Source organism: Aotus nancymaae, unplaced genomic scaffold (genome assembly GCF_030222135.1).
Source record: "Aotus nancymaae isolate 86718 unplaced genomic scaffold, 86718_ANA_hifiasm-v0.15.2.pri h1tg000007l, whole genome shotgun sequence".
Taxonomy (NCBI): domain Eukaryota; kingdom Metazoa; phylum Chordata; class Mammalia; order Primates; family Aotidae; genus Aotus; species Aotus nancymaae.
In genome coordinates, this window is record NW_026988418.1 from 28,039,811 (window position 1) to 28,052,500 (window position 12,690).

The 12,690-nt window shown below is 35.2% G+C and overlaps 1 protein-coding gene across 5 annotated transcripts in view; it reads left to right on the forward strand.

Annotated features, from left to right (window-relative positions):
* Positions 1-12,690, forward strand: part of RAVER2 (ribonucleoprotein, PTB binding 2) — a 117,286-nt gene that overhangs the window by 77,662 nt on the left and 26,934 nt on the right. For 3 of the 5 annotated variants that reach the window (XR_010341204.1, XM_064372440.1, XM_064372442.1), the window contains 5 exons: positions 1,537-1,622; positions 3,744-3,848; positions 4,008-4,122; positions 6,231-6,487; positions 11,601-11,712. Coding sequence is in view for 4 of the 5 variants with exons in the window: in XM_064372440.1 (XP_064228510.1) it covers positions 1,537-1,622; positions 3,744-3,848; positions 4,008-4,122; positions 6,231-6,487; positions 11,601-11,712 (675 nt within the window). In the remaining variant the exon portion in view is untranslated. The remainder of the gene's footprint in view (positions 1-1,536; positions 1,623-3,743; positions 3,849-4,007; positions 4,123-6,230; positions 6,488-11,600; positions 11,713-12,690) is intronic. The other 2 variants (XM_021667687.2, XM_064372441.1) reach the window with 2 other exon arrangements.

Here is a 12,690-nt window from a genome sequence, read left to right on the forward strand (position 1 = left end):
CTTTGGTTCACACACCTTTGACACATCCCCCTCCCTTTTGTAAGAGAACCCTTAATCATAAGGATTGTATAGAGATGAAGATCCATCTTCTGTAACTTCTTGAGAGCTGAATAGGGACTATGATATTCTGCCAATTAGGGTCTCTTGTATTCAGGGTAGAGAGGAGCTCAGTTAGAAAGTGTCAGTATGTTGAGGGCCATTCGTAACTTTTGAGTTCCAACAAAAGGTGATATCTGGAAGATTAATAAATGTTTGATTTAAGAAAACATTCAGGGCTGGGTGCAGTGGCTCACACCTGTAATCCCAGCATTTTGGGAGGCTGAGGCAGGCAGATCTTGAGGTTAGGAGTTTGAGACCAGCCTGGCCAATATGGTGAAACCCTGTCTCTATAAAAATACAAAAATTAGCTGGGTGTGGTAGCGTGCACCTACCCAGCTACTTGGGAGGCTGAGGCAGAATAATCGCTTGAACCCTGGAGGTGGAGGTCGCAGTGAGCTGAGATCACGCCACTCCACTCCAGCCTGGGCGACAGAGCATGACTCCGTCTTAAATTTAAAAAAGAAAGGAAACATTCAGTAAGCTTATCCTACATTTCTACACAAAGAGTATAACAGCAATATATTCCACAACAGTAGAGCAAAATAAGCAATATTATCCCAAGTAAACTAAATCAAAAGGCTTTCCGTGAACTGGGCAACTGTTGGAAACCAAGCTGATATGGGGTTGCTAGCTGATTCCACTACATGTCCAGAATTAGAATATTGATCCAGACTTTTACATTACACATCACTCTTGTTTCTTCTCAACAACAGCCAGATTACTGGTTGGTTCACAGGAATAAGCAGTTAGTCTAAATTGCAGAAAAAAAATTAAAAATAACGGATGAGACTAGAATTATATAACAGGTGTACCACCATAGTTCTTGAAACATAATTTTTTTCTCCCTCCAGTTTTCCATTCTAAAAGCATCCCTTGTGAAATGTACTCTGGCATTTAGACTCTGAGACTTGATCATGAGTATTGTTACCATTTATTCTTTTTATCTCTGTGTACAGTTTTGCAGTTTCTTTTATTTTTATTATGTAAATATTTTTGTGTACATATATTGTCTTCTCAATTGGATTTTATGTAAGCTTTTCAAGAACAAGGATTGTATCTTGTCCCCTATTCCTACCCTCTGCCAAAATCCCTGAAATAACTAAAAAAAAGCTAAGTAAATAACGTGAATTCAGTGAGTATTGTGCTTATTAAAAGGTGGACATATTTTGTTGCACTAAATTCTGGAGACGATTAAGCCTAGGTGTGGAGTTTTACAATTATGGCAGAAGGCTTTTGAATTTTAAAACAAATTCCAGGGTTGAATCTCAGGGAAAGATAGCTATCACTTTTGACCAATGACAAGGTCACTATATCATTGAACTTTCAGTGGATTTGTTAATAGTTTAAAGAAATATTCATTTACCCTTTCTGAAGCTTGTTTTTTTAAATTTTTAATTCCATATATATATTAAAGTTTTTACTTTTATTTTCTCAAAGCAGTTCTTGGAACACCTCACAGCTTGCCACATCTGATGAATCCATCTATCTCTCCTGCATTTTTACATTTGAATAAAGCACATCAGGTAGGTAAATAACATTGAGTACTGAAGTATTAAATATCTGGGCTGGGCCTGGTGGCGCGCACCTGTAATCTCAGCACTTTGGGAGGCTAAGGTGAGCAGATAACAAGGTCAAGAGATTGAGACCATCCTGGCCAACATGGTGAAACCTCATCTCTACTAAAAATACAAAAATTAGCTGGACGTGTTCTCGCGAACCTGTAGATCCAGCTACTCGGGAGGCTGAGACAGGAGAATCGCTTGAACCCAGGGTGGGGTGGGCAGCATGGCAGAGGTTGCAGTGGGCTGATTGTGCCACTGCACTTCAGCCTGGGCAACAGAGTGAGACTCCGTCGTCTCAAAAAAAAAAAAAAAATTGGAGTGAATATTTTGTTTGTTCTTAACACTTAAATTTCTCAAGAAATTAAATGAGTATTTTGCTTTTAAAGAAAATCTTTAATAAATATAGCTATGTAAAATCATAATGAGTACATCAGATTCAGTTAAGCTAATCAAAGCAGTATAATATGTACCACAATAAGTATTATTGATTCCAATTTGTATGGCATTAAGAAGGAAGGTGGTATATTTTTTCTAGATAAAAATCAGTTGTTCAAAACAAGGCTTCTTATGTGGTCTTAAAAAAAATCTTTCTAGAAAGAAAATATAAATGAACAGTAATGCTTAATTCTTAAAATTTAATGAATATTATAAAAACTCAATGTATATATGAGAATAGAGTATATGCTTCCTACCTTTTTAGATAAGTATTTTAAATGTGTGTTTGTAGATTTAAATATCCATAATATTAGAGATAAACATTACTCATTAATTTCAGGTGCTGTTTAAGAATATAGAATCATAATTACAAATCAAACAATATATAATAGATGTTTAATATAAGTTGAATGAATGAATGTCTGGTCCTAAATCCAGCTTTTATTTTTCATCTTTAGAATTTAACACAGGACTTGGGATACATTATAGAGTTTTTATTCATTCATTCACTCAGTGTATTTTCATTATCTGACATATATGTATTAGACGTTGTTGTCATCATTGAGGCTATGGTATGGAATGTAACATTTAAAGTCTATGTTATTATATAATTTCAACCGGTAGGGAGAACATATTAAACAGTTAATTACAGTAAGGAGTGAAGAGTGATATGAGAGGGGAAGTTCAGAGTATTGATAATATTCTCTGTGTTTTAAGAGAAAGACAAAAATGCTGATTGTGTCTTTAAGGCCCATACATTTGAGCTGGCCCCTCCTGCCTCTCAACTCACTGCACATCACTGTCTCACTACAACAGCCTGGTTTTGGTCCTCAAAGGACCTTGTTTTCTCTTCCTTTGGTCTTTGCTTCTGCTGCTCCTTCTTCCTGGAATACTTCCACCCCATCATCACCTAGTTCCCTCAAGATTTCAACTACAGCCTTCAGATCACAGTACAGGAATTAGTTCCTCCAAAAAAACCTTCCTTGAATCTTCCAGGCTAAATAAAATTCCTCCACTATTCTCATAGTCCCCTGTATTTTTCCTTCATGTGATTACCATGTGTAATCATATGTTTTTTGATTAACTAATGGCTCCTTCCTTAGGGGATTTTAAGATTTATGAGGGCAGATCTTACTGTATTTCTCACTTAGTAGCACAGTGCCTGGCACATAGAAAGTGCTCAATAAATCTTTGTTGAATGATTAAGTGAATAAATAAATAAATGAATGAATAGAATGTCACTGTCATTGAAACCAAAAAGGAGTGAGAGGAGGGGAAGAAGGGTGAAAGAATATAGAATTCGTTTCATGACTGCATGGCCCCTTTCTGTATACTATTAACAGTGATTAAGTGAATAAATAAATAAATGAATGAATAGAATGTCACTGTCATTGAAACCAAAAAGGAGTGAGAGGAGGGAAAGAAGGGTGAAAGAATATAGAATTCGTTTCATGACTGCATGGCCCCTTTCTGTATACTATTAACAGAAATAATTAGCTTTGCCTGATAAGTTGGAAAGTGAAATATTATGTTTAGAAGCAATTACTTTTACTCAGATCGACTGGAGAATTGAACTTTAAAATGAATTGGGTTATACAACAAGCAGCTTTTCAAGACTAAACTAACAATGTTTTGTCGTTTTCACAGAGCTCAGTTATGGGTAATACTTCTAATTTATTCCTTCAGAATCTTTCTCATATACCACTGGCACAACAGCAATTAATGAAGTTTGAGAATATTCATACTAATAATGTAAGTATGGTATCATTTTTTTCTCTTAAAATCAGTTCATTTCTTTTCTAGAATCAGGCCGTGGATCAGGTTTTTTATAAATGTTTATATGTGTAGCTTTTTAAAGGTTATATCTTATAGCCATGGGCAAAAATCTTACTTGTTTTTCTTCTTTTGTAGAAACCAGGCTTACTTGGAGAGCCCCCAGCTGTGATACTTCAGACTGCACTAGGGATAGGGTCAGTGCTTCCATTGAAAAAGGAGTTGGGACATCATCATGGAGAAGCACATAAAAGTAAATGATGTGTATTTACTGAGAAGTCAGTAAACAGTCAGGTTTGAGATTTAAAGATAGTTTACCTCTGTTCTACTTTTATTTACAGGGAGGTCAAATTTGAGTTTTATTTAGTCATTTAAAATTTTGAGAACCCTCTTGGCTTTTCTGTTTTTAATATGGGTAAGTTATTGATGGACTTGCTTCCGTGCCAAGATAAGACTTTCCCTGTTGGATATGCTTTAATATTTTATGCAGGTTCATAGCAGTTCAAGGTAAAGACACAGATCCATTTGAGACTGACATGCTGCTCACTGGACTGACAGCACATATGGATCCATTTAATTGTTGCCTGGATAAGAAACCCTTCACTTTTGTTTTTAAAAATCTAGTATTTATTAATTTAAAGTTTGATTATTTGTATTATTTAAAAAATATAACCTCTAACTCAGTAGTCAAAGAAAACTAATGTGTATACTATGTGCTTCTAAAAACATGGCGAACAAAACGGTTTTTTGGTAGGAAAACAGGAGGAGGGTGTTATACTAAGACTTCTTATTTGAATGTCATTTTGAAAGGCATTTTCAGTTTGAAGCTTAGTTGAAATTTGCTTAGAAGTGAGCATGCTGATTAAAAACAGAAGGGCCACCAGTAATTTAAAAAAAAAGTCAATTAAATATGAGTAGCTTACTGAACCTTTTGTCCAGTGGTCACGTAACTTAGTTCTGACTGTTGAAATTGACTGGACTAAAGTTCAGCCAGTAAAGAAATTTTGTGACATGGTGGGGTATGTCTTTCCAGAAAATTAAATTTTCTATGTCTAAAAGCTTATGTAAATGTGTATTATTTGTGTTAGATTAAATAATAAACTATTTGCTTTAGTATATGCTGCTTTAAGAACACTGAAAAGTCAGTGTCCAAATGACTATCTTGCTAAAACTTAGGGGAACCAAAGTATCCATCTCTAAATGATTATTACTAAAAATAATTGAAGAAATTTGTTTAGTAAAGTTGTAAAATGGTAAATCTGGCTTAGTTGTCAATTAGCTTTTTCCACTTAATTTTGACCTATAAATTTTTTAAAAAGTGGAATAGTTCAGAATTTTCCTATTAAAACTTTTATTTGCCTGCCTGGGCAACATGACAAAACGCTGCCTCTACTGAAATACAAAAAAATTAGCCAGGCATGGGGTCACATGCCTGTGGTCTCAGCTACTCAGGAGGCTGAGGTGGGAGAATCACCTAAGCCCAGGAAGTTGAGGCTGCAGTGAGCCATGATTGTGCCACTGCACACCAGCCTTGGCAATGGGAGTGAGACCCTGACTCAAAAATAAACCAAAAAAACCCTTTTATTTATTCCAGAATTTCTTGTTATTTTCTATAAATAAAAACATAAAACTTTCGTGTATTAAATTCAGTATTTATCTATTTAAAAATGCGGATTTAAAAAAAGAAACCAGCGATATGCTGATAAGTGTTTAACAGTCATCTCTCTAGGTTGAAAAAAGGTGTTGATTTGTAGCATTTGTGCATTTCTGTGTGTGAATACTCTGTGACTGATTTCAAGTTATCAATATGACAATACTGAACTTGATAGCTATTATATAATATGTATTATTAGCTCTCATGAGCTGATGGAAGTCAGCTAACCAAATTTATTATTGGATTCAATCAAACTTTATTGAATTTTAATTTCAGATAACTTTTTAAACTTAAAACTTAATTATTTCCTTCAGTTACAGAAGCAGTCAAGTTGCAATGACTAGGCATTAAAAAAAGCATTAATATATCTTAAATGCCAAAAATTACACAAACTTTGCTCTCAACTTTAACAATATGTAATTAAAAATTATATGTAGAATTTTAAAACTTAAAAATTTTATATCATTGAGGTTACCCTGAAAGTTGCTGAAAATAAGAGCATCATTACCATTGTAGGTAGGTTTTTGTTTTTTTATTTCATAAAGGAAACTCCTAATTAACAACCTCTAACCTTACCTTTTGCTGTTATCTAACAGGTACAAAATTGGTTTCTCTGCATTTTGCTCATAACTTAACAAAATCAAAAGAACTATTGTGAATAAATATTTTCTAACTAAAAGCTTTTTGCATTTTGTGGTTTGCTACAGCAACTAGCCTGATTCCATCTCAACCAACGATAACAGCTGGAATGGGCATGTTACCATTCTTTGCAAATCAGCACATTGCTGGACAGGCTGGGCCAGGGCACAGTAATACTCAGGAGAAACAGCCAGCCATGGTGGGAATGGCAGAAGGAAATTTCTCAGGGTCGCAGCCTTATCTTCAGAGCTTTCCAAACCTTGCTGCTGGAAGCTTGCATGCGGGACACCATAAACAGCAGCAAAGCCAGCCAAAAGGCACAGAGGTAAGTTCAGGGGTAAGAAAACTGTGTGTGCACACAGATGTGTAAATATATTTGTGTAAAATGAGTTATGTCTCTTCTAAATAATTTAAATGTGGATTCTTTATTCCTTGTAAGAACAAAATAATGTTATTTATAAGACTTTCTAAGTACATAGTAATGCTGTTCTTTAAAATATACTTTTTTCTAAAATATGTATTCTGTAGCTAATCCAAGTATTTTAATATTTAAAGGCAGAACGAATTTTATCTGAAAAATATTAAAACCAGCTGTTAAGCTCTGATTTGTTCAAATGAATCTGGTCTCTCTTTTAATTCTGGAAGTTTTTACTCCATCATTTTATTGATTTATATACCGCTGATATTTGTAAATGTTATAATAAGTAGGTTGACTAAAGTACATCTAATTTTTATTATATTTGTACCCTAAAATACTTTGGTTTGTAAGTGGTATAAAACTTAGGCTTAAGTAGTTTGTAAGGAAAAAAATCCACGTAGTTTCTTGTATTCAGATGTCAAAATAATAGTACTGAATTTGTAAGACATTTTAGTGTTACCTAGTCATAGCAAGAGGTATGCACTACAATTGTACTTTGAGAAAGCTAAGGCAATTCTTTTTTTTTTTTTTTTTTTTTTTTTTTTTGAGACTGAATTTCACTCTGTCACCCAGGCTAGAGTACAGCAGCGCGACCTTGGCTCACTGCAACCTCTGCCTCCTGGATTTAAGCGGTTCCCCTGCCACCCTCCCAAGTAGCTGGAATTACATGTGCATGCCACCACTATGCCTGGCTAATTTTTGTATTTTTAGTAGGAATGAGGTTTCACCATGTTGGCCAGGCTGGTCTTGAACTCCTGAGCTCAGGTGATCTACCCGCCTCGGCCTCTCAAAGTGCTGGTGTTACCAGTGTGAGCCACTGCACCCAACTGGCAATTCTTTATAGAATGAATTTTAAAAATTTATCTGCAGTATTCATTTCTTTCTTGGGTTATTGAGGGAAATTACACAAATAAAATTCATATATGAATACTTCGTATCTCTTTGCAATCTTTAATTCATTGAAAGCATCATGAGTCTTTAGAAGAACTGTGATTCACATAATGGGCAAATGAGCCTGTCTACAAGAGGACAGCCAAAATAGGGGCAGGTTCTGGAAAATGAGTCCTGTGAAAAATAATTCAGGGGAAATGGATATATGGAACCTGGAAAGGGACAACCAAACATAGACATTGTTAAACCTGATATTCAAAGAGTAGTCATATGGTATTGTGTGTACCTCCAGTGGGCAGAACTAGCTGTTAAGTATAACATACAATAAAGCAGATTTAGGCTTCATATAAGAAAGAACAATTCAAGCTTTTAAGCAAAGAGAAAGTTTAACTGTTTCACAGAGATGTGAATGCCATATCACCAAAAGCAATTAAGCAGACCCCAGGCAAGCATCTGTAAAGGATGTTGTGTTAATAGAAATGATTCCTCTTTCTGTCAATAGGGGTTGGACCAGGTAACCTCAGTGTTTTCTAATTATGAGATATTAGACTTGGCTGAAATAATTTGCTTTAGATGGTTAGACCTGCATCTTTAATACTATGTTGACCAGTAAGTCTTGAGTCTAACTTTTTGTTTCCAGAATCACCTTTAGTCCTAAGAAAAAAAAAAAAAAGGGAGAGATTTGGACTCCAACTCCACAACCTTTGAGAATTTTATTCAGGGAGACAGGGATGGCATCCACAGTTTCTGTTTATTGTGGTAAAATATACATAACGTAAAATTTACCGTTTTAAGCATGTTTAAGTGTACAGTGCTGTGGCATTAAGTACATTCACATTGTTGTGCAACATCATCGCTCTTCATCTCCAAAACCTTTTCATCATCTCATACTGAAACCTGTACCCATTAAATAATAACTCTTCATTTCCCCCTTCCACTAGCCCAGGTGACCACTGTTTCTACTTTTTGTCTTTATGAATTTGGCTATTCTAGGTACCTAGGTGACAAAATATTTGTCCATTTGTCCTTCTCTGTGTGGCTTACTTCACTTGGCATAATGTTTTCAAGGATCATCCATGTTGTAGCACGTATCCGAATTTCCTTCTTTTCTAAGGCCTAATAATATTCCATTGTGCATATATGCCATGTTTTAATTCAGCCATCCATGGATATGTGGGTTGTTTCCACCTTTTGTTTATTGTGAATAATGCTGCTGTGAACATTGGTATCTGAGTCCCTGCTTTCAGTTCTTTGGGGTATATACCCAGAAATGGAATTGCTGGGTTATATCATAATGCATGTTTAATTCTTGTTGGAACTGTCATCCTGTTTTCCACAGCAGCTGCACCATTTTACATTCCCACCAGCAGTGCACAGGGATTCTAATTTTCCAGTATCCTCGCCAACACTTGTTTTCTGTTTTAGCTGTCTGTAACAAAAATACTATAGACTGGGTGGTTTGGACAACAAGCATTTATTTCTCACAGTTTGAGAGGCTGGGAGTTCTAAGAGAAGGTGCCAGCAAATTCAGTGTCTGATGAGGATACCGTTCCTGGTTTGCAAATGACTGTCTCTTCATTCCATTTTTACATGGTACACAGCTGGAGCAAGCCCTTTCATGTCTTTTCTTATAAGAGCACTAATCCCACTCTTGAGGGCTCTACTTTCATGACCTCATTACCCCCCAAAGGCCCCACCTTCTAAGACCATCATATTGAGGCTTAGGATTTCAACATGTGAATTCTGGGGAGACTTAAACATTCAGTTCATAGTCACAGCCAGCCTAATGGATGTGAAGTGGTATCTCATTGTGGTTTTGATTTGCATTTCCCTAATGATTAATGATGTTGAGTATTTTTGTGTGTGCTTATTGGTCATCTGTATATTTTCTTTGGAGAAATGTCTATTAAAGTTTTTGCCCATTTTAAATCAGGTTCATTTTTGTTGTCATTGTTGAGTTTTTAGGAGTTTTCTATATACAGTTGACCCTAGAACAACACGGGTTTTAACTGCACAGGTTCACTTATACTTGGGTATTTTCCAATAAATATAGTGGAAGATTTTTTGGAAATTTGAAAAAATGCACAAATGAACCCCATAGCCTAGAAATATTGAAAATAATAAGTTATGTATGTCATGAATGCATAAAATATATGTAGATATTAGTTTATTTTGTAATTTACTACCATAACATACACATAAACCTATTATTAAAAAGTTAAAATTTGGCCGGGCGCAGTGGCCGATGCCTGTAATCCCAGCAATTTGGGAGGCTGAGGCAAGTGAACCACAAGGTCAGGAGTTTAAGACCAGCCTGGCCAATATGGTGAAACCCTGTCTCTACTAAAAATACAAAAATTAGCTGGGTGTGGTGGCATACACGTATAGTCCCAGCTGCTCAGGAGGCTGAGGCCAGAGAATTGTTTGAACCCCGGAGGCAGAGGTTGCAGTGAGCTGAGATGGCACCACTGCACTCCAGACTGGGTGACAGAGCAAGACTCCGTTGCAAGAAAAAAAAGTTAAAATTTAACAAAAGTAACATACATACTTAGAGACCATAAATGGCACCATTCACAGTCAAGTGAAACATAAACCAACATAAAGATGTGGCATTAAATCATAACTGCATAAAATTAACTGTAGTATATACTGTACTACTGTGATAATTTTGTAGCTACCTCCTGTTCCTATTGCAGTGAGCTCAAGTGTCAAGAGTAGCCACTTAAAATGCTGTGTGTTGCTAATCATCTCCATGTGAGCCATTCATCTCTCCAGTAAATTAATTATTGCAGTAAAAAGTGATGTCTGATAATGCTTGCATATTTTTCATCATGTTTAGTACAATACCACAAACCTTGACTAACATCCTGGGCTCCGTACAAAATGCCACTAGTGATACTAGAAGTGCTCAAGAAGCAGTGTCATGACATTGTGAGAAAAAGTCGAATTGCTTGACGTGTACCACAGATTGAGGTCTGCATCTGCTGTTGTCCACCATTTCAAACAGATCCATCTTGTAAACAGAAGACATAATTATTCGTATTGATAAACACTACAATGCTGTAAATGTATTTTCTCTTCTTTATGGTTTTCTCAATAACATTTTCTTTTCTCCACCTTTATTGTAAAAATACAGTATATAATACATGTAACATACAAACTGTGTATTAATTGTTTGCTATTGGTAGGCTGTGAGTAGTTCATTTTTTGGGTAATTAAGGGTTATACATAGATTTTCCACTGTGTAGTGGGTTGGCATCCCTAACCCTCATGTTGTTTCAAGGGTCAACTGTACTAGAATCCTTACACCTAACTAATTACATAAAAATATACTGATACACATTTTCAAGAAATGTGTGTTTCTAGCATTATCTAAATGTGGAGTTGGAGTTTATCAAACTCATTTATTTTGTTTGATATTATTTTTAGTACCAGAGGTTAAAAACTTTGCTTTTGTTATTTGAACCTAAAAGTCTAAATAAAAATATTGATAACAGGCCGGGCACGATGGCTCATGCCTGTAATCCCAGCACGTTGGGAGTCCAAAGCGAGGGGATCATGAAGGTCAGGAGTTTGAGACCAGCCTGGCCAACATGGTGAAACCCCATCTCTACTAAAAATACAAAAAAATTAGCCAGGTGTGGTGTTGTGTGTCTGTAATCGCAGCTACTCAGGAGGCAGAGGCAGGAGAATTGCTTGAACCTGGGAGGCGGAGGTTTCAGTGAGCCGAGATTGCACCGTTACACTCCAGCCTGGGCAATAGAGTGAGTCTCCATCTCACATATATATACATATATACATATATATGTATATATGTATATATATATTAGTATTTCTGGAAAAAATATGGAATTTGATTTTTCTTGTGAAGATGAATTCTTTCCTGATTCAAGTGAGAAGGTTGTACAAGATGTCCTTTCATTCTCTTTTAGTTCTGAAGTTCTATGGCTCTAGCATAGTTTTTAAAAAACCTATTTGAACAACTAATAGCAGGTGAAATCTGATAATTTTAGTCAACATCCTTAAATATTTTGTAAGCACACTAGATGTACTGAAAATTTCTATATTCTTCATTTTTATTTTCAGGTACCTCTCAATAAGTACCCCCTGCTTTGTTTTTGTTAAATAGGCTGCCTCTAAGAATCAGACTTCACTCTTGGGAGAACCACCAAAAGAAATTCGGCTCAGTAAAAATCCATACTTGAATTTGGCAAGTGTGTTGCCCAGCGTGTGCTTATCATGTAAGTGGGGGCTCAGTATTGTTGTTGTGGAGTTTTATTGAATACATTTTATACTAAGTTTTACTTTAATTTTTGACTTAGGGGAAGCAAATAATACCTATTGACCAAGTTAAAGCCTACATTATTCTTTAAATTGAAAGAATAAATAAAACTAAGACACTCAAAATGCATGATATTTTATTTAAGGAAAACATTACAACTCATATACAATCATTTTTCTTAACCAGAAGTTTAAACCTGTAAGTAATCTAATATATCTTGAGTATTTGGATACTCCCAAAATGTATGCACTACCAGTAATTGGTGGGACTTGAATTCTCACTTACTTTTTGCAGGATCCCCCTCAAGCCTTCAATTACTGTAAATCAATTATTCATTCAAATACTCTTTTAAGAGAAAATCACAAAGGTGATGTGCTCCAGGCACAAGGATGTTCACCGCAACATTGGTTGTAAATAGCGGAAAATACTTAATATTTGTTAATAGGGGAATGCTTAAATAGTTTATCATAAAATTGAATACTGTGCAACTTTTTTTTTTTTTTTTTTTACTTGAGGGATATCTATGTATACTGATAAAACATGAACTCTAAAGCATATTTTGGCAAATATACACATAAAATGATTCCATTTATGTTTAAAGTTATATATCCTTACATGTATATACTTGAGTGTGTAAATGCATGAAGTAAAACTGAAAAAGTAAATTCTAAACTATTTCCTCTGGGAAGAATAGGATTAAATGAAAAGAGATGAAAGATGAATTTCATTTTTGATATATATCCTCTGTATTTTATGAAATATCCTTGAACCCAAACATTAATTTGTAATTTTTTTGAGCTGGAAAAAATGTAAATGCGCTTTTAGCATACCTGTTATGTATTAATCTGGTCTAAGAGTTGATGGTGACAATTATTGCATTAATAAGAATGGTTAACTTACATTTTGTATGCCTTGTTTTAGAGAAAACATACACACA